The following is a 27,901-nucleotide window of genomic DNA, read 5'->3' as shown; positions in this document are numbered from 1 at the left end:
CTCAGTGTGTGTGTGTGTGTGTGTGTGTGTGTTTGTGCACATTATCGTTTGTGAGTGCCATCTAGTGGATGAAGCACAGAAGAGCAGACAACCATCTCACTGTGTACTCACCCCCTCTTTTCTGATGTCTTTATGGTTAAAAATAAAATGTGATTTTCTGGATCAAATCAGCTTAATGCACATTTGTGCAAAGCATTCAGGTTGTAATAAAGTGACCTGTCGGGATTCAATTGACTTGAATTTACAGTAACGATCAACTGTTACTGCTCCTATTACTACTACTCAAATATCCAAATCTAACTCTTGTGCAGTAAAAGCAATACAACAATACCAATGACACATTTCTGATTTTTAAATAAATTTATTCTGTAAGAATTCTGTGTTTTAAGAAATGCAGCGGTGGTTTCTGTTTTTATACAATTCCTCTTTGAATAAAATATTATTACTTTTCAAATTGCATTGGGTTGCTTTCAAAATGAACACATCTGTGCTGAAATTATCTATTTACAAAAGAAATCTGTTAACAACTCTATTAGAATTTATTTCGATAGTACACTCAATCCTCCCTCTCGCCCTCCCCACAACCTCAATATACTTTTTTAAAATTTTTAATTACAACGTCGGCTCAGTACAAAATATGTTGTTTTACAATTTGAATCAAGTCTCTTTAATCCATCATCATATTGCTGACAATATGGGAGTATGTACAGGGGGAAGGGTGGGACTGGTGTCATGTGATCTGATGCGGCGCCTCCAGCATCTCCATCAGGAAGGTGTCGATAGGCGTGTCCCCGATCAGCTTGAAGAAGAACAGATGCTCCAGGCACTTGAGGCCAATGGAGCGCAGGGCAGGAAGACGAAGAAGAAGTTTGGCAAACCTGCCGACAGCAAAGATAAATGTGGTGATTAATCACAACGTGGTGAAGACTCGAACTTACTGGAACATCATATATTTAGATTGTCTTGAAAATCATGTTACCATGGTTGTTGACATTTAACTGACTAAACTGATCATGAATGAGGTAAAGAACAAAAGCATACATCCTACGCTTACTAAAAATGTATTTCAAATAATCATTTTACATTAACTCTACATTTGTATTTTTGTTTATGACCTGCTGACTACAACAACAAACTCTTTCTCTTGGCTACATTTGTAAGTCTGTCTGACAGCAGGTCCAGGAATGGACCCAGATGAAGGTGTGTACTGGTGGTGAGAAACATGTTTTAATTTGTTCCACATTGTTTTACAGTTTTGCAAAACATGAACATTTATCTGACGGCATCTGTCTTGTCTTATTTCCTTTCGCAGTCAGCTGTGCAAAGCAGTGACCACAGAAACAGCACCGGTATCTCGCTGCACCACCACAGATGCATTTTTTTGTCAGTACGGTCCTGTTGCCTTTCTATCTCTGTCTCCGTCTTTTATGTAACTGAAATGATTCCACATTTCTTTGGAAATCTTTGTTAATGCCTCAGTGAATGTTATTTTGTGGAAGTCCTCATTTTAAAGTGTGTAAAAGTGTAAAGTAAGCAGCTAGAATCACACTAAGCACATTTACAGGAAAAAAGCACGTTTGCACTTTCACCTCATGAAACTGAAACAGCTTCACCTAGAGCTAGACGTCGTTTTAGATAAAAGAGCCTGCTGAATGACTAAAGGTAAATGTAAAATACACTGCTAATGCTTTCCTATTTCATTCAAGTGAACATTTAAATCAAATATAACTACTTTTGTTTACATGTTAAAAATGTACTTTCCACAGAAATTGTTCAACCATTCCCTAAAAGCAATATTTATATATACTCAGATAAACTGAATGTAACCACACAAGCTTTTGCTATTTCATAGATGCACTGTAATGTACCCATGTTGATATTGATTTCTCAGTAATGTACTGCATTTCCTACCTGCCCGGCTGATCTGGGTATTTCTGTTTTGTATACGTCTCCAATGAGGCGTAGACTTTTTCCCTTAGCCCTTCGACCTCTGATGGGTTTGAAAGACCTTTTGCATCTGAAACAAATACAAACTGACAGTCAAGGCACAACCTGACAACGCAGTAACGTCCTCTAATCTTCCATCCACTTCTTAAGTCTAAACTATAAGACGGCAAATGAGAGAATATATAAATCATGATGTCAGTGTGTCTTTCCTGGATAATTAAGTAAAAAACAAATCTTCATCTGTTGATTTGTTGCACTGCTCATATAAAAATAAGCAATGGAAAATTACATCTATGAATTCTCTATTCTAAATTTAACATTCAGAGACACAAACACATCCGTTTTAAAGCTGACAGGAAGCCAGACGAACCTGGGTTAAAGAGGACAATAGCTCGTAGGCAACCAAGCTCTGTCTTATCCATCTGCATGTCCTTCATCTTAGACACCAACTCAGTCAGAACTCTGCAGGAGATAAAGGGAATAATATAAGAGAGTTCGAGAGTTAGGAGAAGGTTAGAACTGATGGTTTAAACTGGGTTTAAATAAATGTCAATATGTAAAGACAACAAATTGAGTCTTGTCGTTTCTTTTCATGCTACCAACCTATCAAAGATGGAGCCTACTCCAGCACTGTGGGCGCTGCTTCTGTGGACGTGGAGGCCTGTCGCCAACAGGATGCCATCTTTTACCGTGACTGAGCGATGTGAGAATGAGGCGATGAGCAGCTCGTTCCAGCCTGGATGCAAAAGAAAAACTGAAAAACCTCTCCATTGTTTGATCCTTTACCATCTCAAGTTCGTGTAAAAGATAAATTAAGTGATTTCTGTTTAAGTCACAAAGACCCTTCTTAGTTTACTGCTGTGTAAACTTTCCTTTCTTTATCAGGTTTTTGTGTGAAGTCTCTCGCCAGCAGAGGGCAGTGCTGGTGCAGCTGTCAAGCAATTTGATGGGGTTTGGGAAGTAGTTCAGTTATATTTGGTTTCACTGCTCTATTGAACTACATGACAAACGTCTTAAACAGACCTCCTGTCAGGGCATGAATAACTATAAATAATAAAAACATTGTCTTTGCATGCACTGTTACATTATAGACACATGCTTTGAGGGTTTGTGTGTGTCTACCTGCTCGTAGTAGAATGACCTGGTCATCAAGGGGAAGTTCGGAGAAGTGCGGGATTCTTTTGGCCCACTCCACCAGCGTGAAGAGCTGCTTGTCTGCTGCTTGGCAGATATTGGTGACAGGGTCATTGGTCTGGAGAGAAACAAAAAGCAAGAACGCCAAAACAATACAGTCACTAACAGAGCCGGTGAGGTCCTTCAGTGGCGTCTAAACTTGTCTAAAAGCAGTTAGTGAGCAGGTGCAGCTGTGGCTATTATTAGGTGCTCTGAAGTTCACATACATAGGACAGAAAGTCTTTTTAGGACCATCATCATAAACCAGCATATTTTTAGGAGCACTTTTATGGTGTGGATGCGACGGTTTCATCCATCTGCTTCCCTGATTAATATTTATTGGGTCTGCAGTTTTCTTACTGAATTTCCGGGGCTGCCGTCACTGTAGGTTTCTGTTTTCGGCTCCACAGCCAGCTCAGCATCCAGGATCTTGTCCACAGGCATGTCCTCATTGTAACTACTGGTAGACTCCACCTCATTCTCCCCGCGCTCTTTCCCACGCTGCCTCTCTTCTTGCACCGCTGCACACACACACACCCCACCCATGTTTAATCTTCTGCACTCGATAGTTTTAATGCCGTAATATCATACGTCAATGACACAGTCGATTTTCAGCCCGTGCAAAAATTAACTCTGTACAAGTGTACAAACAAGTGTAAGCAAACAACACATCAAAATATACAATATATACTAAGTAGAAGATGATGGCCACAATGTTTTCTTTATGTCTACTGTATCTGCCCTCTACACACCTTCTCTCTTCATGCCCATGGCCAGGCACTTCTGGTAGCGACAGTATTGGCAGCGGTTTCGCTGGCGCTTGTCAATCAGGCACTCTTTGCTGTCTCGACATGTGTAGGTGAGATCTTTACGGACGGTCCTCTTGAAGAAGCCTTTGCATCCCTCACAGCTATACACACCGTAGTGCTTTCCTGAAGAAATAAGATTCAAGACTCAAAGAAAGTATCGATCCTAACAGTAAATTATTTCAAAGCGTGAGAAATGCTTTGGACAGTAAACATCCTTTTAACCACATTTTATAACCAGAATTATTAACATGATGTCATCTTCACGATACAGTGAAAAAAAATACTTGCAAATACATTGACAATAATATAATTAAGGTCTTAGCAGCGGGAAAAAAATATTCTACCTATGCTGAGTAACTTTGAAATCAATCTGTCTTATCTTTCTGTCTATCAACACATGTTTGTGGTGAGTGGGAGTGTAGATTTGTTTGCCCATCCGTCTCCCTCGTCATCCACCCTCTAATGTTACCTGAGGAGCGGTCCCCGCAAATGGCACAGATGTGCTTTGACATTCCCCCGGGGCTCGTACACTGGTAGTTGATGTTTCCCAGGTTTTGTAGGCCCGGTGGAGGCTTGATGTCCTCTGAGCTGCTAACACTGTTCATAGAGCTCATCTGAGGACAACAGAAAGACAGAAGAGAGAACAGAGACAAAAAGTTGAAGCTGAGGCGCTCAGAACTAAAGAGAAAAAAGCAGAGGAGGAAGCTCAGGGGAAGTAAAAGTGAAAAGTGTTAGGCAGTCTCATGACACTCTCTCCCTTCCTCTATTGTTACATTTTGTCTTCCGCTTATTTTTTTTTTTCTCACCACCCACACACTTTATTGTGAAAGCCTCTCAGGATGCGATCACATGCTTGGGTGGTGGGTGGAGCTCAGGCTTCTGTCTGAGGCTTGTCATACAGGTTTTTAACCTTTGCTGACAGGGAGAGGTGTACAAGACGAGTCACGCGCGTGCAAGTGCATGGCAAACAGCAGAGGGTGCTCATGTGTAAGGTCAAAATCTGAGACACAAGGAAAGTTCAAGATTAATACTGTTATGATTGTACTTATAATGGGAACAGAATTTGCTTTAGCACACAGAATTTCAGAGAACTACTTTTTACATAATGGTGTCCCACAAAGGTTTCACCAAAAAAAGCCCACAGCCCACAGACAATCGACTGGGATTAAAATGACTCCTTTCGTTACTCTTCTTTCTTTTCTTGTTTGGTTGAAACGTTTCGCTACTAGTCCATGCATCTTCTTCAGCCTGAGGGGAGCTGGTAGGAGACCACTAATTTAGCCTCCAGGATAGTTTCACTTCACACGCTCTCTGAATAGGCTCATTAGGTTGGAAATGGAAGGGGAGGGTGCGAGTAGATGTAATGGGGACTGATGGCAGCCCAGAAATAGAAATTTACAGGGTGCCCACACACAGACCAGTACTCATCACCCACTACACTACAAACTAGAAGTCGTCAGGACTCTGAACTATAGAAACTATATGGCAGAAACTATGGCCACCATTACAGAAGCCAAGAAGAAGGAAGACAGGCATCTGAAGACAGCTCTCAAGGCCTGCGGATCACCTTCTAACACCGTCTTCTCCTGTCTTGAACATGCAGTGTAAACTGGGATACAATCTGTCTCCAATTTGTCACTGTGCTCTGTCGTGTATCCCCAGATATACTCTGGTATATATTTGATGAAACACAACATGATGTAGACATCCTTCCCACAGACACCTTAGGTTCTTCTTATGACTTATTCACGATGTGCACTCTCTCTTCTGCATATCCTCTAATGGCAGGCTGAACTTAGTCTACGGCAGTGACCTTTCAGCAGAGAAGGACATATAGTAAATATATATATATATATAGAGAGAGAGAGACAGAGGTTTGTTCTCTGCCTTTCAGCTTTCCCTGAGCACACTAGCCCTTTCCACCACAACCACCCTCTTAGTGTGTAGACGTTTTAAAGTCACACTTAAATGAGCACTCAGCACCCTGCAGACTTGCTCAGCGATGAGTCGACGGTGAGCCACTATCTCTTCAGAGCGCTTTTCAACACAGTTTTCACAAATAATTGATTGTATATGCGATTTAAAAAATAAGGTCTCGCGGTGCATTAAAACAGTTGTTCACACACACACGCCAACATACTGCTGTAGAAGATGACTATGAGCACTATATATGGATTATTGATGAATCATACATACTTTATTAAACACATGGTATGAAGGACTTATTTACTTGGTTCAGACGTGTCTCCACTTCTCAGTGAAAATCTAGCAGCCGTGCAAACGTGAGCTTCACAAGACAATTAGAGGAACACTCAGTGTCACCTTACACATAGTTAAAGAAAATGTTTTAATAATCAAATAATTGTTGTGATCAGTTATTAGTGGATCAATGGAGAATTAATCTGCAACTCTACTATAATTTATTAAGCTTTAATATTTGAATATTGATATTTTAGAAGCAAGTTATTAATCAAATAATCAATTCAATAATTCAGATAACATTACAATATAAAAAAGGTGAATATTTGTATTATATTATAAGTATTGACTGTTTCATTGCTTTAGTTTAATTGCATATGTAAATATGGTCAGAAAATACTAAACTTTAAAACAGTTGATATGAATAAGATTAGAAACAAGTCACATATAAAACTGACTTTGCTTGTGCTCATTGCTGTCAGCCCTGCTCATGAACTTCAGTTCACCCATGAAAATAGCATAAAATGTTACATCACACAATGATCGATGGCCGCTTGTTATTACAAGCTCATACAATTGCATTAACCCTGAGTAACCCTGAAGGCACAGATACATATTGTGATTGAAGCAGCATGTGTTTTTTTTTTTTTTTTCTGCTGTGCCCTGCAGCACTGGCCTCCAAACACTATGTGTGTACATGTGTGCCTCTATATCAAAGTTAATCATCAAAGCACTGAGCCTTATGGGGTTTGAAGTTCAGTCAATGAAACATTTAAAGAAAGTGACTTCATTAGATATCTCTGTCTCGTAGTTCTTACTGCTAGACAGTAAACGGGGCAGTCCTGTAAGTGTTGCAGTTTATAGAATAAAGATGCAGCCTCATAAACAAATGATCTGTGTCTGGGTCATGAATGATTCTAGTATAATAATCAATTGAACTATAAAAGGGCACGAAGGCAAAGAACTAACAAAATGAAAGTCTATTAAAGGTCTAAGAGACAGAGTGTATCCTAGGTCCCATTACAAGCCAGCAGCAACAGAGAACTTCTCCTGCTAAAGGACAGGGACGACCTTTAGCAGGAGAAGTGTAAAGGTCAGTAGAAGGGTGTAAGAGAGAGGGAGGAAAGCCGACGCACGCTAACCAAACACACTGGATATATCTAACATTAAACCTCCTGTCTGCTGCTGGAGGTTTCAAGAACAAAAAGCACACAGTCAACCCAAGAAGAGATGGACCTTGACAAAAGTAGTAAATTGAAACAATGTGAACTTCACTTGATGAGAGCTTATGAGAACGGAGGGATGAATAGAAGGCCTTGTCTGCTTTTAGTAAAGTGAAGTGTGTGAAACAAGAGGATGCATTACAATATTAGCAAATAAAAAAAATGTCAATTTTGTCCCATTAAGACACCCACATATTTTCTCACCTGGGGACTGCTGAGTGGTCCAAAGTTCATGTTGGGTGTGGACGGCAGTGAAATAGAGGGCGAGCCCAGAGATGATGTAATGACGGGGAAAGGGGAAGCCAGGCCGTTCATCGGTGAGCCCAAGGTGGACATGGGGGACGGTAGGGGCCTGGAGGTGCTGATGACTGATGGGTGGCCTATCATGCCACCCATGGGAGGCGGGTGGGAATGGGTAGTGCTCATAGGGCCTGTAGAGTCTGGAGAAGAAGAAACAGTATGTTAGAGAACAAAGCTAAAATGATTTGTAGGAATTTGTTAAGTTTACCAGTATAATCAAAGCAATCCAATACAACAAATCTAAATAAAGTGTTTATCGTAAAAGAGCCTTTAAGAAATCTAGTAATATAATATAAATAGACATTATATGATATAATAATCACATTCTTTACCTATCCAACACAGAGAGCAACATTAGCATTCATGCAGACGCACATTACAGGCCACATGCTGTATGTAAATCTTCTGTTATCTCTGGTTTGTCTCCTCCAACTCTTAAAGGAAATACTTGGCTGCTAAAGGTTCAATCTCCACCAACCAGACACCAACTCTGTCTGCTGTGGCTAGAACAACACTGGCGAGAGTGGACCATAGCATTAAAATGTGCTGTAAAACCAAAACAATGAGTTAAGAAACGCAGAAAACTCCCTGTAGAGGTAAGGGAAACTGCAACTGGGTGATAATTGTATTATGACACCATTTATATCATTGCTCTAATCCACTGTCAATATAAAGTATTGATTACAGCTGTTATAAAATGTCAGAGGGAAAAAATATACTACATAATCCCACTGAAAACTGAGTGTGGCAGCAGCTGACAAGGTGATGTAAGAGATACAGTATATGAGAAGATAACCCATGAAAGGTTGAGAATACACTATATTGTTGCCGTGTGTCTTTATGCATTGAAGGTTGTGGAAATATGTCCGGACAGAATGAAGCCTGCCTGATTTTGGTCACAGGGTGCTGACTTTGCTTTGCATCCATTGATGTGAACTGACAGGCTGGCATTTACATAGATGACCTACTTAGAAAAGCTGTCAGTCAAATCACTAACAGGGCGTGGTGTGTAATTTAATGCATGTGCCGTAGCTGTGCAGACATGTATTCATCATCAGCACAAATTACAAGCAACACGGGCATACAGTACATGAAAGGATGAACATATACTGTGAACATAAACTGTACAAATGGAGAGATGCAATGAGCAGCAGCTTTCGGAGCCAACAGTGAGGACGCAAAGACATTTTAAGGCAGAACGTTACTGATGAAGAGCGACATGCCACCACACGCATGTAAACATTTAGATTGGTTTGAACAGTGACTAAATGCTGAAGCTTCTGCTTGTGTGTACGTGCAACACCACCCTCCCCCCCACCCCCCCACCTTTACACACACATACTGTATATAGACACACACATGTGCAAGGTGTGAATCTGTTTTTACTTGTTATAAAGTAAAACTGCCAAAAACAAATCTTTAAAAATATCTATACATTTCAATTGCTACAAGTGTTCAATGGACAAATGCACGCAAAGAATAAGTGATATTGCAGCAGCAACCCAATTGGGTTGTGGATAGGTCATTTGTAATACACAATACAAAACACAAAACACTGACTTTTTAAATTCAATGCCAGCAAATGAATTAAATGCTGACACTGTGAGAACATTTTAATTAAAAGGTCCAAATGTTCTGCTTTCCCACAGACAGTAGCTGCCAGCTCCTGTATACACAAATGTTTCTTTGTTTCCTGATTCTATTTGGAAAAATGCTCATATTCGCAAACAGTGTTTAGACTGTTTATGCTTGTCACGTTTGCTGAAGTAACTTCAGCTTTCGGGCTAAACTTGCTAAATACTTTGCAATAATTTAGAAACACAGCGCTGATACTTGACCTCTGGCAGCGATTAAGCCCACATTAATTTCTACTCCACTGCTTAGAAGAACTCTTTTCAAAGAAAATGGAAATTGAGTACTGTGATACAGATTCTTTCAGATTTCAAGGAATTGGACAACAGGGAGGAATGTGACATTGTCTGCCTGAATGTACCATGCTTTGCATGAAGATGCACTCTAAAACACACAGCTGGCTATTTACTCCCCCTCTTTATGCCAAGAAACAGATGTTGTGCAACTTCCTGTTTAGCAGTGAGACTATAGCCTCCACCCCCGTCCTAACTCGCCCTCTTTCTCCAGCCCTCCATGAGTGATCCCTGCCAGGCAAATATGTATTGGGGCCTCCCTCTCTCTTACAGAGCTGTACAGAGCTTACATGCTGTATAATGCATTGAAAAGCAAGCAGATCAACAACAAATCAGACTGTAACTCAATACGGTGTACCACAAAGATGAAATTCTGCACTGGTGAGTTTGTATTCCCAACTTTTTTTAGTGTTCTTTTTATTTTTTATTTTTTTTTCATTTAATCAACAAGCTTACGTAACAGATGAGCACTGTACAGCATGTGCTGTGTCTGATTTTGTGCACCGACCCCTCTCTTTATGTGCATGACAAATTCTCTTCCTGGCTCATAAAGATCTCTTCTATTCTGGACACGCTGAGAAAGAGATACAGTAATGGGGAGAACATCCCCAGAGCCAACAATTTGCCAACATGCTCTCATAAACATCAAGATCCAAAAGTATCTTTATTGCCCAGACCAGATATAAAATATGACAAGATAAAAGTTGGTCTATGGATCCATTAAGGACAAAAGCAACTCCATAATTAAACAAACAATATGTAACACTGAGAGTTAGCATTTAAAACATGTACTGCAGTTACAGTACTGAGTTGTGCCCCCCCCACCCCTTCTTCACAGACTTGACAAGCAAAACACTAAACTTTAACAATGACAAGTCCTAAACTGTATGTTGAGCTGCTGCATTTGCAGTGTTTTTATTCTTTGCAAATTAGAAACCAACTCATGTGGATGTTACGTTATTCTATCAGCTCTAGTTTAATGCATGGCTCGTTATACAGTGAGTACTGCAGCCAAAGCTAAGGCTGTTATCCTGAAAGCAAACACTTAATTCTGTGAAAATACACAGTCTGGTGGAGTGGAGATACTTCTTTCCAAACACCAGATAACATATTGCTCAATTTAACAGATAGCCTAATGTATAAATCATATCACACACAAAAGCCTGGTGGAACAACAACTCACGGGGGACTATCAAGTGTTTAAAACTCTAAAGCAAGACAGTCACAACTGATGAAGCCTTCTGGATAGAAGGTGAAAGGTCTTCAAGAACTTACAACAAGTCCAACTGGCACTGGAAATCAGCGTTGGGGTAACTATGATCAAGATGACTGATGATCTTCAGACACATTCACTGGCTGCGTGTCACTGTGTGTCTCAAATACTCTGGCTGCACACGGACCACACAGTATGAATGTCAATTTAATTACTTAAAATAACCATCCCTGCTAGTAACCTTAATAAATAAAAGTTAGCTCACCTTAGCTGAAGATCAGTGCTTGGCTGCTCAGAAGAAATTCAGCAAACTCACCATTTATCTTAAAACCAGTTTGAGGTATAAGTGGTTTCATGTCTGGCAGCCAAAGTTGCCCAAATGCTACCAGGCAAACAAACCTTTAAGGGTGATATAAAGCCTTCTATACAGAAATGCATCCACACTTTCTTATAAGCTCGAAGTCAAGACAAATAAGCGAGACAGTAGCCCCAACCAAAACAAAAAATATTATTTTATAATATGCACATACATCAAAAATGTCCAGGTGCTGGATTTAAAGATGACAGAGGGACAGATGATTCATTTATTGAGTGAGTTTAACTGTAAATTAAATATCTTGTGGTCATGGCAAGTACTTTTTATATTAAACTTAAAATAATTAAAAGCTCTCAAATATGTACTTCAGTGCTTGAGAAAAATTACTTTGTTACCTGCCACCACTGATTACAACTGTCTAACTGTCTGTGAATGTTTGAGACAACACAAACGATCACTGCAGTTTCTCCGGAGTTGAGGGTCTTTGTGGCGGCAGTACACAGAGGAACACAAAAGCACATGGACAGTCAGCTGGTAGGAAGCCTACAAAAGAATAGCTGGCGAGGTGAGCATGCTTTGTGAAGAGAGTATAAATGTGTGTTTATGTGTGTGTATGTGTGGAAGCAGGCCAACATGCTCAGCGAAGGAAGTATAAATCGTCCCAGAGCAGCTCAAAGGGCCTATCCTTGAATGACCCATCTCGACGGGTTGCTCCATCTATGTAAATCGCCTCAATACAAAAAAAGCCTCTGCAATGTACAGACCTACAGTATCAACGAAAAAGGTAAGCAAACACTGGACAGCCTGAAAAACCCATCATGACGACTTCTCTTTTTTTAAACCTGTACCGTGCTACAGCAATGCAAGCATCTGTCCGACAGCAAACAAACAGACAGAGCAGTGAAGGGCACCTTTGACCACTGGCGTCGCAAATCAAAGGTCGCCTGTTGCCAAACTCCTGAACCAAGTTCAAAAGAGTTCCTATCTGCAGCAGCACACAGTTACACTGATTATTCCTAGAAATGACTGAGCTGCGGGGACGTAAAACCCACAAAGTGACCCACCAGTGACTAACATAATGACATTATAACAGCAGACCATCAGGGTTTGAACTCTGTGATCTACAACGTGTGTCAAGATAAACTGGCCCCGAGCAACTAAGATCACCACAAAAATTGTAGAGTACATTTGCTTGTTACCAGTATTGTGAAGAAGAACATCTCTTCTATGCGTGCCCGTCTGACACAGCAACTGGTGCCACGCGCACCCATGCAGCCAAGACGGTAGCAGAGAGCAATGCTGTCAAACGCGGCTCTCCATCCCCCAGAAAAGACATTAAAATCAGCAGATTAACCTTCATTTCACTGTAACTGATAAGAATAATGTAATGTTTTCTGTGTACACTCCACATGATTATTTATTTTTATATCACAATGTAAACAAGTCGTCGGAAACACAGCTTCAGTTTCATTTATTTTCAAATTTCCTGTGTGCCAAGTGCACACCATCACCATCAACAAGCTGCTGTATGCTTTAGTTGATCATTTATGTAGGCCAACTGCCTTTTATTCAGACATCACTGGCAGATGTGGGCAGAATATCCAAAGCCACAGATATACAGACGGAAATTCATCCCACTGATCTGACGATCAATAGTTTCAAAGAAACATCGCAAACCCTCTAAATCTCTTGCTGTTAATTACTGGCTAGTGGCTGGATGGAGCACTCCACTGTGTGGTAATTCAATAAGCACATGGCCCACTAACTAATAATATCTCTTGTCTGGAGAGCAGACCAACACTGGGAGTGTGTAGTGAGGGGTGGGGGACAGTGACGGATAAGTGACGGGGTGGGAGGAGCAGATCAACTCCTGAACAACAACATAAGCCTCAATATCTCTCAGATAAGCCGCTCCAAAGAAAGATCCTCGGCGTGTGTATATTGATCGGTTGCATACCAGTTATGTATTCGTCCGCATGTGTATTGTGCATAGTGTGACTGCATGCACAGCTCTCATGCTCATATTTGTGGCTGAGAGCGCTGTGACCAAATGACAGAGGGCAGAGCCCATCCCAGAGCAATCAGAGGGACAGCCTGCAGAGCTCATTAGATACAGCGGACATGTAATTAAGGAATCTCTTCACTGCCAATCCAGCTTGCTAGTGCTGGCCACGGACCCTCGTCGCACACATAGTCCCCTGACTGACACGCTCCGTCACATCAAAACACATACACACATGCACGACTCTTCCTCGCACACTGGCACCCAATCACCACCCATTACACATTTTTTTCTTTGCCAAATGAGGTTGATGTCTGATCAATTGTGTCAGCAAATCCTCTTATCCGTGGGTAAGTATCTGCAGCTCAGCAGGCCAGCTGTCAAGAAGGTGGGAGGCCAAAGAAGAGGGAAGAGAGAGATGGATAGAGCCAGACAGAAAAGCAGGGAGTAACGGATGGACGGATGGACGCGAGGATGGATGGGGGAGGACGCTGTCTCGCTCCGAAACGGCTTCCCTCCCCGGCGCTCACATGATCCCACCACCACAGACGTCTAATCTCTCTGCCTGGCTGAGAACATTAGATCATCAATTGGGAAAAGCCTTGTTTTTTTTTTGTTTTTTTTTACTGCACAGCTGTGATTTAAGAGATAAAAACCGTGATTGGTGGGAGGACATAAGAATATTCTCTACTGTTACATAAACGGAAAAACCGTCCAAAGCTGCTGTCAATAATGAGAGTTGAAACAATACTGCAGCGGCAGGGCTATCGTCGCCTCCCTCGTTGAAATATGAAAGAACCAGAAAGATGTTTCTCATGAAGCCATACGGCTGTTACAACACAAGCACTCAACCTTGTGAACTTCTCTGACCTTAAATTCTGCCCTGCAGTGAACTCACACACTTTCCCTGAGAAGAAGAATTGCCCCTACTTCCTTTATTTCTATTACCCTTCCTTCTGTTTGTTTGTTTAAACAAACCAAAGGAACTGTCGGTCAATCTAAAGGACATACATAACTTACTTTGTTTCACACGTGTAGTCTATCACTGCTTCCACAAGCCTGCCAGTGGGCTGCTTTTCACACACACACACACACATACACACACACACACACACACACAGGTAGAGCGGATCGATGAGGAGGCCAGGGCTGAGACAGGGATGAGATAAAGATTGTTTTGCAAGTGATAGAGAGGTTTGGAAGTTAAACAACAAAAGCTAACATAAATCTGAACAGGCTGACCAAGCAGCGCTGAAAAACAAACAAACAGGTGGACTGAACGGCCCAATGCAAACCGAGCCTTCCGCCCCTCGTGGCTTCGCCTGATGAGGTAACTCAAATTAGTTCACAGAAGTAGCCTCTGACTGTTACAAAGCACCATAGAGAGACGAGTATTTACTATCAACACACACACAAAATACACACTTATTCAGTGATTTCATGCGGCGACCCAGTTAGTGTGAGCAGGACAACCTGACCCTTCAACATGTGGCCCGATGATGGGAAGACAGCGAGCTGACAAAGACGTTTAAGAAAGATCAAATTCGGGATGAGGACTTGACAACGACACACAAACACAAAACGATCTGATAGCTCTTAAATGTGATCGTGATCACCACATTACAGTTATTGATCCTAACATTTGCTAATTAGCACTAATTATAACAACATACAGTTGAGGCTAATGGGATATTTGAACTTTACAAAATTACTGGACACATCCAGCAATGGGAACAGTCAGCTGTTCACAAAACTTTAATATTTAACCTGTATCTTTACATACTGTATCAATACACCTCTAGATTGGATAAAAAGCCCTTAACATGTGGTGATTTTGTATGCTTCACCGCATGTTTGTATGTTTAGATACTGAATATCATGCTACTGCTTATTGCCATCTGTCCCAGCATAATATAGTTTTTGACAGATTTGTTTTTTTTACTTTCCAGACAATAATGTAAAAATAATCCTGAAATAATTTGCATTATCTTTTTTATGTTCCTCTTCCAGGTTTTATTTCTGACAACAGCTTTAAATACAATGTTTTGGCAGCAGTTTCTGCCCAATTGTCATACTGTACTATTGTAGAAACTAATGGCAGTTCAAATTAAAAGGAGAGCTTCTCCCAGAGAGTGACTGATCCATCTGCATGGTTTTAGTAAGGACGACCTACCATTGTAAACATAAGTATCACAGGCTTCTCTCAGTAACACTAGAGAAAAGAATCAGTGACCTGCTCTCTACACATACACACCAGGTAATACGCCATCTAGATCGTGTGTGTAAGGGAGCTCACATCAACACATCTCTAACTTCTTCCTAACAGAGGAAGAAGGAAAAGAAAAAAAACCCATCAGAGCAAGCGTTGATGGAAGGATGCAGGGTGACAGACAACAGACACAAACTGAGAGAGAAAGCAGAATGGAGACAGCTAATAGAAAGGGACAAGTGCTGACAGATAAACAGATAGCAAAGGACGAGGCCATGAGGGCTGGGAGCATCTTTTTAAGTTGAGTGGCATCCTTTGCGGACCACATCTGAGACCTTCACTCACAAGTCACATTATCCCAATTTTAGCAAAGCCTTGTACATACCACAAATTGTTAAAGCAATCCAAATTACAAAATACAAATTAAAAAGATGCAACTAAGCTAGTGAAGCCAGTAAAATCATAAAATTTAGACTTAGATACAGAATTCCAGGCTAAATGAACCCCTCCAACACACAAGTGACTCACAGTGAACCATGTATAGTATGATCCATATGAGAAACTGCAAATTCCATTGATTAATTGACCCTTCTAGCTGCAGATTTCTCCTGCTGGGAAAAGAAATTTAAAATAACTTGTTCAAAGAGTGCACAGAGATTAGAGGCATTACCATAATACATCTGAGCAGCACAATCTTTCAGCACTCAAGCTTCACTTCTGTGGAAAATCGCAGAGCAACACTGGTGCAGATGGCAGCTTCTTCCACCAAAAACAATCCCAGGACAGATTCTCTGTACAGAATCTGTATTTTCAAAAAGCACACACACACACACACACACACACACACACATACACAGGCAAAACAAAACCCAGATACTCACAGGGGCCGTAACCCATCTCCCTCACTGGGTTTCCTCCTGTCGCCGGCGAAACCACCGGGTGCCACATGGCTCTGGGTACAGCTGTAGCACTGGCAAGATGCCAGTCACTCAGGACCAGGAGTCAGACTGAAGCGCTGGCTCTGTGACAAACTAAAAAATGATGTGGATACTCTAAACATCAACCACTTTTTAGCACAGAACAGGAAGGGAAGGGTTGACATGAAGAAGGAGGGGGTGGAGGGGAGCGTCAGTGAAGAGCACAAGAGGCGGAGTCCACTGTTGCCTGTTATAGGATTACCCAGATTACCCTTCCCCAGAGATCAATCCAACAGGAACTGTTTGCTGCCCGACTACTGCACTAATCAGCTCTTCCACCACCCACTCATCTCATGCCCTTCTCTCTCAGTGTTGGTAAAACTATGTGTACAGAGACACCTGTTGCAGTGGCAGAGCAGTGCCTGGCATGGAAGAAGGCGTGGTGGACATGGCGGAGGGGGTCACTCTTAAAGAGTACAGTGTAACCCAAAGTTTCCTATTACTACCTCCTAAAAGGGATCAAGACTGTAGAGCATGGGAAGACAGTACCAGAGAATAAAGCAACAGTGTGAGGTTTCTATGTGTCAATGACATTTCTTCATTTTGTTCTCTTTTTTTTTTTTCAGAATATTAGTCACAGGCTCTGTGTCGTATGTGTAGGTGGTATAAGTGGGATATGTGTGTTAAGTGACAAAAAGTGACCAAAGGCTAAAGAATTATTTTTATCTATGACGCTCAAACCATCTGTAATTCCCCTTCATGCCAAGAAATACCATTAACTGTGCCAGCGTGCACACTTAATGCTACTGTTCTGGCACATCAACTCTCCTGCGTGCCCATTGTTAGCATGTTTATGTGTTTAACAAGTGTTAGAGCATTCCAGGAAGCCAGGAATTGTCTTTTTGTCTATGATGGTCAAGCAAAAACACAGCAAAGCAAAACCCCAGATGCAAGCACAAGCCAAAATTATACCTTAAAGGCGTTGAAGAACAATACATGACAAATCCTCAGGGTACCTAAATAAAACCCATGCAGAGATTGTTTTAATTTTTAGTCTGACCCTTGTTGCAACAAGGCTGTTATCGGAATAAGCTTTCAAAAACAGGAATAAAATGATTAGTCAAACAAAAGCACTAAAATCAGTGAGCCTGAAAAAAAGCAAGAGTTGGGTTTACTCAAGAATAACTACGGAAGCATGCATTCTTGACCGCCAGATCCAGAAGCGTTCTTATCACTAGATACTAGCCCAAGCTAATGTGAAATATCTGTAGCACTTAATTAACTGTGCAGCTGCTCTCTTTATCTCAACCCTGCCGCCCAGGCTTAAGTTCTTGTTTCAAAGATCTGTATTGAAATATAGCACTGAGTACTTGAGAAGTCTTTTGCACCGCGTGTGTCTAAATTACTTACATGACTTAACAAAGTTTTCTTGTGCAGCGCACCTGCATGTTGCCGGATCAAATGACTATACAGTGCTCGAAGGAGAGCCACCAGTAACTAGAGCCCCTCAGTGACAGTAACCTGGCAAGAGACTCGGCAGCCAGACACACGATGAGGGAAAGACAGAGAGGGAGCAGAGATGTCTGCCTTTCTTTCAGACTTCACAAATCCCACAGGAAGAAGCTAAAATAATACAGTTCTTAAATGCAAGTGTTATAATAGAGCAACATGGCCCACATAAAAACTGCCAAATTAACCCCTGAGAGCCATAATTAGCATTCACAGATGTATCATAGGGGGTGAAGACACGTGAGGAGGATACAAGTTGAATAATTTTATGGTCATATTGTCATCAGGACCTTGAAAACATTTTTCTTAAATTGTCAAAATGACGTAAAATATTACTTGGGTGGAAAAATAAAGGAAAAAGTGAAGTTGAAAGCGAAAATACAAAAATATATAAATAAATAAACAGCTGTGTGTAGACGTATAAATGGGAACACTAAACGCTTCCACCGTGGGTGGACTAGCAAACTGAAATGACACTCAGAGCACTCAAATAGCTTAGTGTGGTTTTAGCACGTTCGACATGTATCTCAAAGGAGAGGTTTAATGAAACCTAATGCACTGAGCTGTTACCTGTTGATGCTGTTTGTGCTCCTGTGGGGACACAGAAGCACAGAGTCGATCTAACTTTTACTGAGCCGTAAATCTCCCCTCATCAATGCTGTTTATGTTGTTTAAGTGTTAAACTTTTTAATCACAAATTTGCTTTTGGACTGATTTAGTGTAAAAGGCAGCATGTAATTATTATTTTGCCTTTTGATGTTGATTGATGGCATCCTGTTAGTGGGGTTGGGTCATTTATTCAACATCTGATGTAAAATGTAAGATCTCTGTAGTCGTTAAGCTTTATTGGTTTTGCATCAATTAAAAGCACTGAAATAAACAGGTGATTAAGAACAGGGGGATGTGTAACACATAAGAACGTGTTCAGTGGATGGAAAAGGGGAGCTGGTGTGCATTCATGTGTGACATGTACGTTGTTATTTCATCATTAACGGAGAAAGAGCTTAATACATCTCTAAACCAAACACAGCCTGCTGCAGCCTGTGGGCTTTTCAAGGTTCTCTGCTTGATTAAAGCTGGAATTAAATCAAGGCTTTGACCTTCTTCACTAATGACTAATTACTGGCAATTAGCCCAGAGAATGGCCTCCTTGCACCCCTTATTTTCCCTCTTCCCGTTCTCACAATTAGCACCCACTCGCGCAATCAAGACAAGCACGCTCTTTTACACTGGCACACATAAATACACGCACGGACAACACCTATTGTAAGAACTGTGTGCTAATGCATGTGACGGCATTGAAGCATTACAGGTCTGAAGCTATAGAATACCTGAGCAAATACCTGCAGAGAGCCACACCTTCTCTACCTGTGTGGCTTATTTAAGTCTGTAGGAGGGGGCGGGGAATGTGCAGTTCAGGGATCTCTGGTTAGGATAGCAGGTTTTAATACTGCCCGGAGTTCACAGTCAAATAGTACCACCCACATTCTTTAAGTCACGTGATATCACTTTTTGCTGTACAATAATCGTGCATAGGAAGTCTGCATATTTGCAGCTGTGGAAATTTAGACACGAGCATGTGTTTCACTACCTCTGCGTGTGTACATACAGCGGGGTGAATCATTGACCCCTGGCAAATGATGAGAGTTCACATCAGCCAGGGTCACCTGTGTCTCCACCCCCTACCCCCCACCCCCCACCCCACTACCCTTCACTTCTCCTTTACTTCACCCCCTTCACTGTCATCCCGTTCTTCTATCTAGCCGTGACGTTCCTGATCTGTGAGCTAAATGCACTCTCACTGTCAAAAGCAGCAAGTGGGAGCTCGTCAGTGTGTCTAGAATCACTTCCGCTGACGGAAATAAAAAATGCTGAAGTGTTGAGAGGGAAAAATGCTGATCGTGCTCAACGCCTGGGGCAAGCCTGCATCAAACCTGCTGAAACGTAACATGACCGAGAAAAGCTGAGTGGATCATGAAACAAGCAACACAAAATCACCAGGCTGTTTTTTTTTTTTTTTAATTCACACTGGTGTGCCTTGACCCCACTCTAGTGACTGCCTCCATAGTGTAATGATGTCCTATTAACGAAATGAGTGCTGTTTATGACCCCATTTCATGTCGGTTTTGGGCTGAGGGCTATTTTCATTTCAGAAAAATGGAAAATATTCAGTCTTAATCCTAGATTAAGTCTGTGAGGAAATAAGAAATGCCTCAGTCACAACCAACTTTAAATGTGTAGTTTAGCAAAACTACAGAGAGAAAGTTTTGATGTAGCTGTAGATGGATAAAACCCCTGTAACTATTAGCAGGTGAAGACATGACTGACCAATGCCTGATGCTTTATAAAAGATCAATAACCAAAGAACATATCTGCACAAATACATCCAGTTTAGTTATCATAATATGTGTAAATCTTGGGATGACACTATTGTCTGAGTAAAGAAATTCTTTAAAGATAGACAAGGAAAACTGTGTCGCCCAGGGGGCCTGCTCTGTTACTTCTGTACACTGTTCCCTCTACTTGCTCTCCCATCCAGATGTCTCTTTCATTCCCCCTGGGAGCCACATTCATTATGGAAACAATTTTCAGCCTCTCCAAATGGTGCAAAGATATGTCTGATAACATAAAGTGGCTGCACAGTTTTGTCTTTGAATGCTGGTTTTTATTTGTTTCCTCGTATCACCACACTATTATCTCTCATTTCCCCCCACAAAGGACAGCGGTTAAGAAGCACAAGCTATGTTTCTGCTCTGGTGGTTTGACAATGAGCGCATCTTTCAGTGAAAAAAAAAAAAAAACAACATCACATGATAAATGTGCATGTGTGTGACTCAGAGGAGCTAAAAATGAATACTATTATACCACACTGAGTGTGATAATAATAATAAAAAAAGATTTAGTTGATAAAAACACACTCATAGGACATGTAGACTTTATACAAGCCATTCAAATCCCGTTTTTAAGTAGTCACATACAAAATGTGGATGATAGAAAAAGCCCATCAGCTGGTTCAAGGGTAAAGTCACTGAGTCAGGCCAGAGTTCAGCGTGAAGAGCAACATCACATCACGCTGTCACTGCTGCTGAATATAGCCCCAGCGCTGACCACGGTACTCCTGTTGGACACAAAGTAGAAGTTTGCTTATGTAATGAAATCGTCCACTCCTCAGTGGGCTGTTGCACAGGCCTGCGTTTCTCTCTAGATCCGACGGCTGATCCAGACCAATAAATTGTTTTTCTGTCTCAAACAGTTTAGCAATAGACGCGCGACGAGCGCCATAAATTACGTAAGCGCAATTAAAGTGCCAACCTCTGACCTTGCCCGTCCGGCACTACCGCGATCAGCCGACTTTCGCATTTGCCACAGCTTTTCGTTTCAATTGGCACCGCTGCAAAGACGCGATCAGTGACACACAGCACAGCACAACGGCCGGGATCGCTTCAACTCCGCGGACGCTTTGGCGCACAGCTCGCCGAGTGTGGAGCGAAGGCGCCATGAAGCAAACGCGTTCTCCTCCAAGTCAAACCCAAAAAAACAAAACAAAAAAAACAAAAAACAACCCAGCAGCTCCGGGAACACAGCGCTCACACTGGACTCTAAATACAGCATGGAGTCGTACTCACTGAGGTGTAAATACGGGTCATTGCTGTCCATACTGTGCGAGTTGCTGCGTCGATTTCCTCCAGTCGCTGCTGCTCCGCATCCCAGCGCATTCCTCTCCCAGCCCGACTGAACTCCGCAAGGCGGCTCGACACGGGGGCCCAGCCAGGGGGAGGAGGAGGAGGAGGAGGTGGAGGAGGAGGAGGAGGAGGAGGAGGGTGGGGGGGCAAAACACGGCTTCTCCCAATGACAACAGTGGTCGATATCAAGCTCCAACACGATCATGACGAAACATCTCTCTCTCTCTCCCGGAGCTGGGGTGTTGCAATATTTTCACAGTAAAATGTTACTTTCAGAGAGACAGAAAGGAAAATCAGTGTTCTGAACAAGGCTGCAGCCAGACTGCCTGTAGATGAGTCTGCTGAAGAAGTGGGAACCAGGTGGATATGACTACTCGTTTAGACCAGCTTGCATTTTCTATTGTTTTATTATTTTGTCCATAGCCGCAGTTTATTGAGTTGAACATAGTGGGATAGTGACAAACCACTAGTCATCCAAAACATTTATATTCACTGTAAAATGTTTTTTTTATTTTTATTATTATTTTACTTTATTCAATGTATAACTCTAATTATTAGAAACATACAAAAGTGTGTAAAACCCTTTTTGTGTCTCTCTCTCTTCAGTGTTTACCTATTGCTGGAGTGAGCTCTGGTCTGGACCCCCCCTCCCCCCCCCCCCCCCGGAGTCCCCCCACCCACATACACACACACACACACACACACACACACACACACACACACACACAGCCCTGCTCTGAGTGCGGGGTCATGTAGGGGTGAAGCTCCCGGTACCTCAGGAGGTTATTCAGGAGTCAACCCGCACTGAGGCATTCACAGTCCTCCACTGCAGACGCTCCGTCAACGCCGGGGCCCGCTTGACCACTCAGCGCGGGTCTCTGGGCGGCCCCGCTAATGGGACAAGCACCCCCGGCTCCACCGTCCTTGTAACAGCGACCCATAAAAGAGCACAGGAGGATGCTAACCAAGATGAATGGCGTTTCCCCCCCCCCGCCCCCCACAGCTCATTCTACACTAATCAGAGCTTTTCATTTGCTGTGGCCTTGCGCCAGCTCCTCCACGGAGCGGCCTCCATTAGTGCCAGATAACGTATAAATTCATTAAAGTCAAAGAGGGACATTAAAACGGTCATTTGTCAGATCTCTCTTTGTGACTCCCTAATGGTGGCACATGGTTCAAGGCATTGAGATGATTTTGGTGGGGCTTTTTTTCTTTTTTTCTTCTTCTTCTTCTTTCCATTGCATTAAACCAGGAACGTGGGAAAACGTGTGCGTACCAATGTGTTGGTGAATGTTTTATTTCTTTCTGCAAAAATGTTCTCTTGTCCCTATTTAAATTCATCATAGTGTTTATTCATTTTTTTGCAATAGTTTATTTCTTTTGCTTAATTGCAGCAAATGCTTTATTTTGGTGGATATCCAATCCATCAACTTCAGATTCCTACCCTCCCACCACCGCCGCCACCACCCTTTTCCAACGCACACACAAACTCACAGTCAATGAAGCAACCCTTTGCACTAATCCCTTTGTATTCACAGCACCATTCCCACCTAACAATGTCCTAAAGCCTAATCCTAAACCAAGCTCTGCAAACCTGGGCCACCTGCTAGCAAGTCCGCTCAAAGGCCAAAGCAAACCGCAGTGACAGAGCAGCTAATTGAAGTCACCTTAAAATCACACTCCTACAAAAAGCCCAAACTCAGAAACACACGTGCATCCGGACGCACCGAGTCTTCATCTCTTTTCACTCCTTCTCTCTCTCTTCTGGCCCTCGTCCTCCGTTTCCCCCCTGTTTTCTTTGTGCATCCGTCCCTCTCTGGCTTCAGGATGCAGGTTCTGGCTGTGTCGTCATGGGAGATGGCTCTCTCCATCTGCCTCTGCTGTCATTAGCCCATCTCCATCACGCTTTATCGGAGCACCCTCCACCACCCCCAACCCCCCAGCCTCCTGGACCCTCTTCAGAATTCTGACAACCCCTGCCCCCTGCTCTATACATGCGCCTGAGATGATAAGTGTTCTCTGTCTTTGTGTCGGTCAGGATAAGACAATGCCACACAGCACTACAGAACATCATCCATCTCATAGGTCATCAATCTGGGACACAAAAGATGAAATGTAGCTCGAACTCCCTCTCGCAGAGGGTTTTTCTCTTTGCTTAGAAGAAACTTGTTCTCCTTCTCTCACTCCTTTTAACTGCTCCGTTAGTGGCTCTCGATAAAGTTGTCTTTCTTGCATGGCCACATGAGAGGAAAGTATCTGATGCGTGTCAGATATTTTTAGTATTTCTTAACACACCAGGGCATAATTGTAATGACAGAAAATAAAACAAGTGCCCAGACAGTATTTCAACATCGGCAACAACTCATGACATGAACTCTGTGTCTCTGCAGAAGAAGTACTTAAACGAGGCTTTGAATCAACTAAACAGAAACACTAACAGGACTCTGTCAAACGTACGCAAATTAGTTTGGTGGTAAAATACAAATTAACAGCCACATGTCACATAAATAACACCATCTACCTTCTTTTTCTCCTCTACTTTCTGCCTAATTGGGTTTACATTGTCTGATTGCCAGCATGCAGCTTTTTGTCTTTGCTCATTGCCTGTGACAGCTGGGTCTTGGTTTGGGGTCTTCGTTTTATTTATGTAATGTCTTTTAACAATCCATTGACAAAACTTATTGCAATTGCTACTCTGCGTCCCACAAACCAGCTCTTTCTAATTAAAGGGAAGTGAAGACAAAATTCTAGTGATTGTTGTTTTTTTTTATCTCTACTCCCCTCTCTTGACTCTCTAATGTGCAGGTAAGGTTTTATCATGTTTAGCCATCATGTCTACAGATAACAAGAGGCACAGAGCATAGTTCCCACAGGCTGAGTAATGCATTCAATTTTAGTGAGAGAGCACAGTTTCACAACCATCATGGCACTGACACGGAAAGTTTATTTTGGCATAAAAATACACTCACAACATAGATTTGATCTACAGAGGATACAATTTATTTGTGTTACAGTTTAAAAATCTATTGTTGACCTGGCAGTAAGAGAGAAAGCTCAAAATGTTGTGTTACAGTATAATAATTAATCACCTTTTAAATCAGTTGATGTCTTCTTAATGCAAAGCTATAGAGAAGCACATTCTGAACAACATGTGTAATTAGATGACACATGTTGATGATATTTGCAAAAAGAAAAAATGTAACTGCTGGTGACAGATTAGTATTTCGTATCCTGTTACTATGCCATACTACGCAGTATTGTCATAATAGTGACAGACCTGCCTCTACTGCTGTCTCTGCTCTACTCCCTGCACGTGTCCATTAAAATCAAACAGTACAGTCTGACATAAAACTCGTCACATACCTTTATCTCTTGCCATCCATCTGTTTGGTTTCACTAAACCTAGAATGAGCTTTTTGGCTGCTGTGTTAGTCATTTTTTTAGTCATCTGCCTTTTTTTAAATTATAGAAAATACAAAACGTTTGTGAGAGAATTGTCAATAATTTAAAAAATGAACATTTCTCAGTGCATGATTATAAGTAATTTACAGTATCTATAATATTGTAAAAAGGTTCAAGGGGTCCAGGAAAATCTCAGCACGTTAGGCCAAGGGTGGAAACCACTTTTGAATGTGTGTGATGTCTGAGCCCTCAATATACTCATATGGGCTCAGCAGTATTTTAGACTCTGTTGTCTCTTAGTACAGTTCATGACTGCATCCAGAAATGCAACCTGAAACTGTATTATGTGAGGAGGAAGCCATACATCAACTCTGCAGAAATGCGCCAGAGTTCTCCGGGCCTGAGCTCATGTCAGATGGATCAAAACGCAGTGGAAACACATTTTAGCTTGTTCTTAGCAAAAACAGATGCCGGGTGCTCCTTGCCAAAGATGTAAAAGACCATCCAAGCTGTTATTAATGAAAGGTGCAAAAGTCAGCATCTGTGATGGTATGGAGGTGCATCAGTTGTACAGCATGGGTATCCTGTATATCATCGACAGGGTGTATGTTGCAGGGTTACAGAGACATGAGCTGCCATTAAGACAACTTTTTAACCTTCGTCTTTTGTGTGGCATTGTAGACACAGACTGTGCTTGACTGGTCTGCCTGTAGTCTGGATCTGTCTCTTATTGAAAATATAGGACACATCATGAAGGGGAGAATCAGCACAAGTGTTGTATGCAGAAACTAATTGGCAAATATTCCACTTTCAAAAGTGAAACAACTACATGGAAATGTGATATAACACAGTGGTAAGGACGCTGTACAATTAAATCATACTTTCATAATTTATCCATCCGTTTTCTTCACCATAGGTCCACTTAAAGGTCACAGACGTTCATATTTAACAATTTCATTATTTATCTATTGAAATCATCTGAAATGCTCCTCATACAAATGAGAATCTGGGATTATGGTGTAAATGTTCTGATATTTTGAAAACTATTAACAAACCATCAATAACCGCCATTGTGCTGCAGACAAAAGACGAGACATGTTGCAGCAGCTTCTCCAGAAAAAGCAATGTGAACAAAGCCCCTAATCCATTTTACACACATGTTCTGTTAAACCGTTCGGCCAACATAACAGGTTAACCTGTTAATCTGCTGCCCGCGTCTGAGTCTGAGGGGCTTTACACACAATCAATATGATGAGCCCTGAAATGTCCACAGACTAAAGACACCATCCATGCCATTACCACCCCACTCCAATCAGACATCCCTGCATTATCATTACGCCGAGCACACGTGATGTAGGGCAGACACATTATATTTATAAGTTCTGTCATGGCTGTTCCACAGGCTGAGTTTAACCTTGAACTCCATCAAGGAGATTTGTAAAATAACATCGCTTGCATTATTTGATTAGGATTTATGTTATAGGGACTGATGGCAGATGGTTGACCTCTATGTTAGTATTTGCCTCTGAGTAATAAGTTAAGACAGACTGGGGACTTGTTCTTTCAGAATGCAGCTGAACCAATCCAGTAGGCAATCAACCAGACCACCTCAGGTTAATCTCACTACAACCTGAAATGTCTGTGAAGGATTAGGACCAGCGCACACCTGCTACTGACTTTTAGCACACAATGTCACTTAATACTGTGACCATGCCATTTAAAACCACAAACAAAACTGCTGGTTCATTCTGTATCAAAGTCATACACACAAACATACTCTGCCCAACGCTTTAATATGTCATAGCTTGTACAGTATGCAGGTACTTAATGTGCAGGAGGAACACTGTATGTGTAACCGTTAAAAAGGTTGGTTCAAAACCATTTTGTCCTATGAGCACAGGCGCTCATAAAACTAGATCACATAGATTCACTGACATTTGAATGATTAAAATGATTTAAGCGCTAATCAAGCCAACTAGGACAGGGCAACATGACGCTGTTCTGGTAGCTGTTACATGCACTTGCCTGAAATTAAAGGATCACTGCACACATTCAGTATTGCCTTTCCATAAAACTGGAAGAGTTGAGGGACACTTTAAAAAAAGAACGATCAAAATAGATGTTGTAGAGCCCCAGATAGATTTTAACCTTCATGAGACTCATGACAGAGCAAACCCACATACAACATGAGCATTATGCTTTATTAATCTCTTTTTATATGCTTTTACACCCTTCACATAAGCCAGCAAACATTTTGCACCCTTAGTAAAGCTGAGCTGATTAAACTACACTACTGTTGCAGCTAGAGTCAATTTAGGTGCCTTCTTCACAGGTAGAGTAAATCATGAGGTTATTAGACGCTTACACTCACCCATTTCCTGATGGTTTAACATCGATACACACCTTTATTTATATGACTCAGACAACTCTCTCATGACTGTAAAGTAGTCTTTTATGTAACATGTGACATGTGAGTGTGAATGACACATGCACATACAAAAAAGATGGTCACCGCAGCAGATCATGGCCGGCACATTTGCTAGGCACAGGTTTTACAGTAGGGGGTCACTGTTAATATTCACTGTTGGGCCGTATTTGTCTTACTGACAACTTCTAGTATAGGCGATAGTTGGAATTTGAGTCGTGGCAACTGGATTTCCTTCTTGACTTCTTAACTTTCGACAGCTTCCTGTGATCTGAATTTAAGTTAACCCAACTCAAGCTCCACTTACTAGTTTGACTTTGCTTGAATATGAGGGCATGATGTAATTTAACTCTCTAACCATTACTTTAGACTTGAAGCCACTTATACAGATACTACTAAAACTGGAATAATATGTGTACCACTAGATTAGAATTTGATCTTTAGGCCTACATCATTACGGTGTAGCTGAGTCTCTGCTCTACTTCTCTGTGCCATCCTTCTGAACAGGTCAGCTTTACACAGCACACAAACTACAGCATCTCTCTTGTCTTGTGCAGAGGCTGTGGTACCATCCCGCCGCCGTGTGGCCGAGCTGAGCAGCACCAGATCTCCAAGTCCCCTATTCTCGCAGCTTCACACATTGGTCCCT

At 41.8% G+C, this 27,901-nt stretch overlaps 1 protein-coding gene across 2 annotated transcripts; it reads right to left on the bottom strand.

Annotated features, from left to right (window-relative positions):
* Positions 1-345: 345 nt before the first annotated feature.
* rxrgb (retinoid X receptor, gamma b) lies at positions 346-21,522 on the bottom strand. Of its 2 annotated transcripts, XM_026345555.1 has the most exons (11): positions 21,369-21,522; positions 16,198-16,347; positions 7,556-7,791; positions 4,399-4,543; positions 3,873-4,052; positions 3,481-3,641; positions 3,070-3,199; positions 2,551-2,683; positions 2,318-2,409; positions 1,912-2,017; positions 346-878 (listed from the first exon to the last, which is right to left on the bottom strand). In XM_026345555.1, the coding sequence occupies exons 2-11, from the start codon at positions 16,262-16,264 to the stop codon at positions 731-733; spliced, it is 1,398 nt and encodes a 465-aa protein (XP_026201340.1). In that variant the 5' UTR covers positions 16,265-16,347; positions 21,369-21,522; the 3' UTR covers positions 346-730. The 2 variants fall into 2 exon arrangements, with proteins under 2 accessions (XP_026201340.1, XP_026201341.1); XM_026345556.1 differs by lacking the exon at positions 16,198-16,347.
* Between the last annotated feature and the right edge of the window lie 6,379 nt (positions 21,523-27,901).

Source organism: Anabas testudineus, chromosome 4 (genome assembly GCF_900324465.2).
Source record: "Anabas testudineus chromosome 4, fAnaTes1.2, whole genome shotgun sequence".
NCBI lineage: Eukaryota > Metazoa > Chordata > Actinopteri > Anabantiformes > Anabantidae > Anabas > Anabas testudineus.
The sequence above is the reverse complement of the archived record's forward strand: the minus strand, read 5'-3'. Positions and strand labels throughout refer to the sequence as shown.

Excerpts from the sequence above, each read along its gene's own strand:
- rxrgb (XM_026345555.1), bottom strand. The coding sequence starts at position 16,264 with ATGTGGCACCCGGTGGTTTCGCCGGCGACAGGAGGAAACCCAGTGAGG. Across the intron at positions 7,792-16,197 it reads GGAGATGGGTTACGGCCCCT|ACTCTACAGGCCCTATGAGC; the intron begins GTGAGTATCTGG and ends CTTCTTCTCCAG. Across the intron at positions 3,200-3,480 it reads ACGGCAGCCCCGGAAATTCA|ACCAATGACCCTGTCACCAA; the intron begins GTAAGAAAACTG and ends GTTTCTCTCCAG.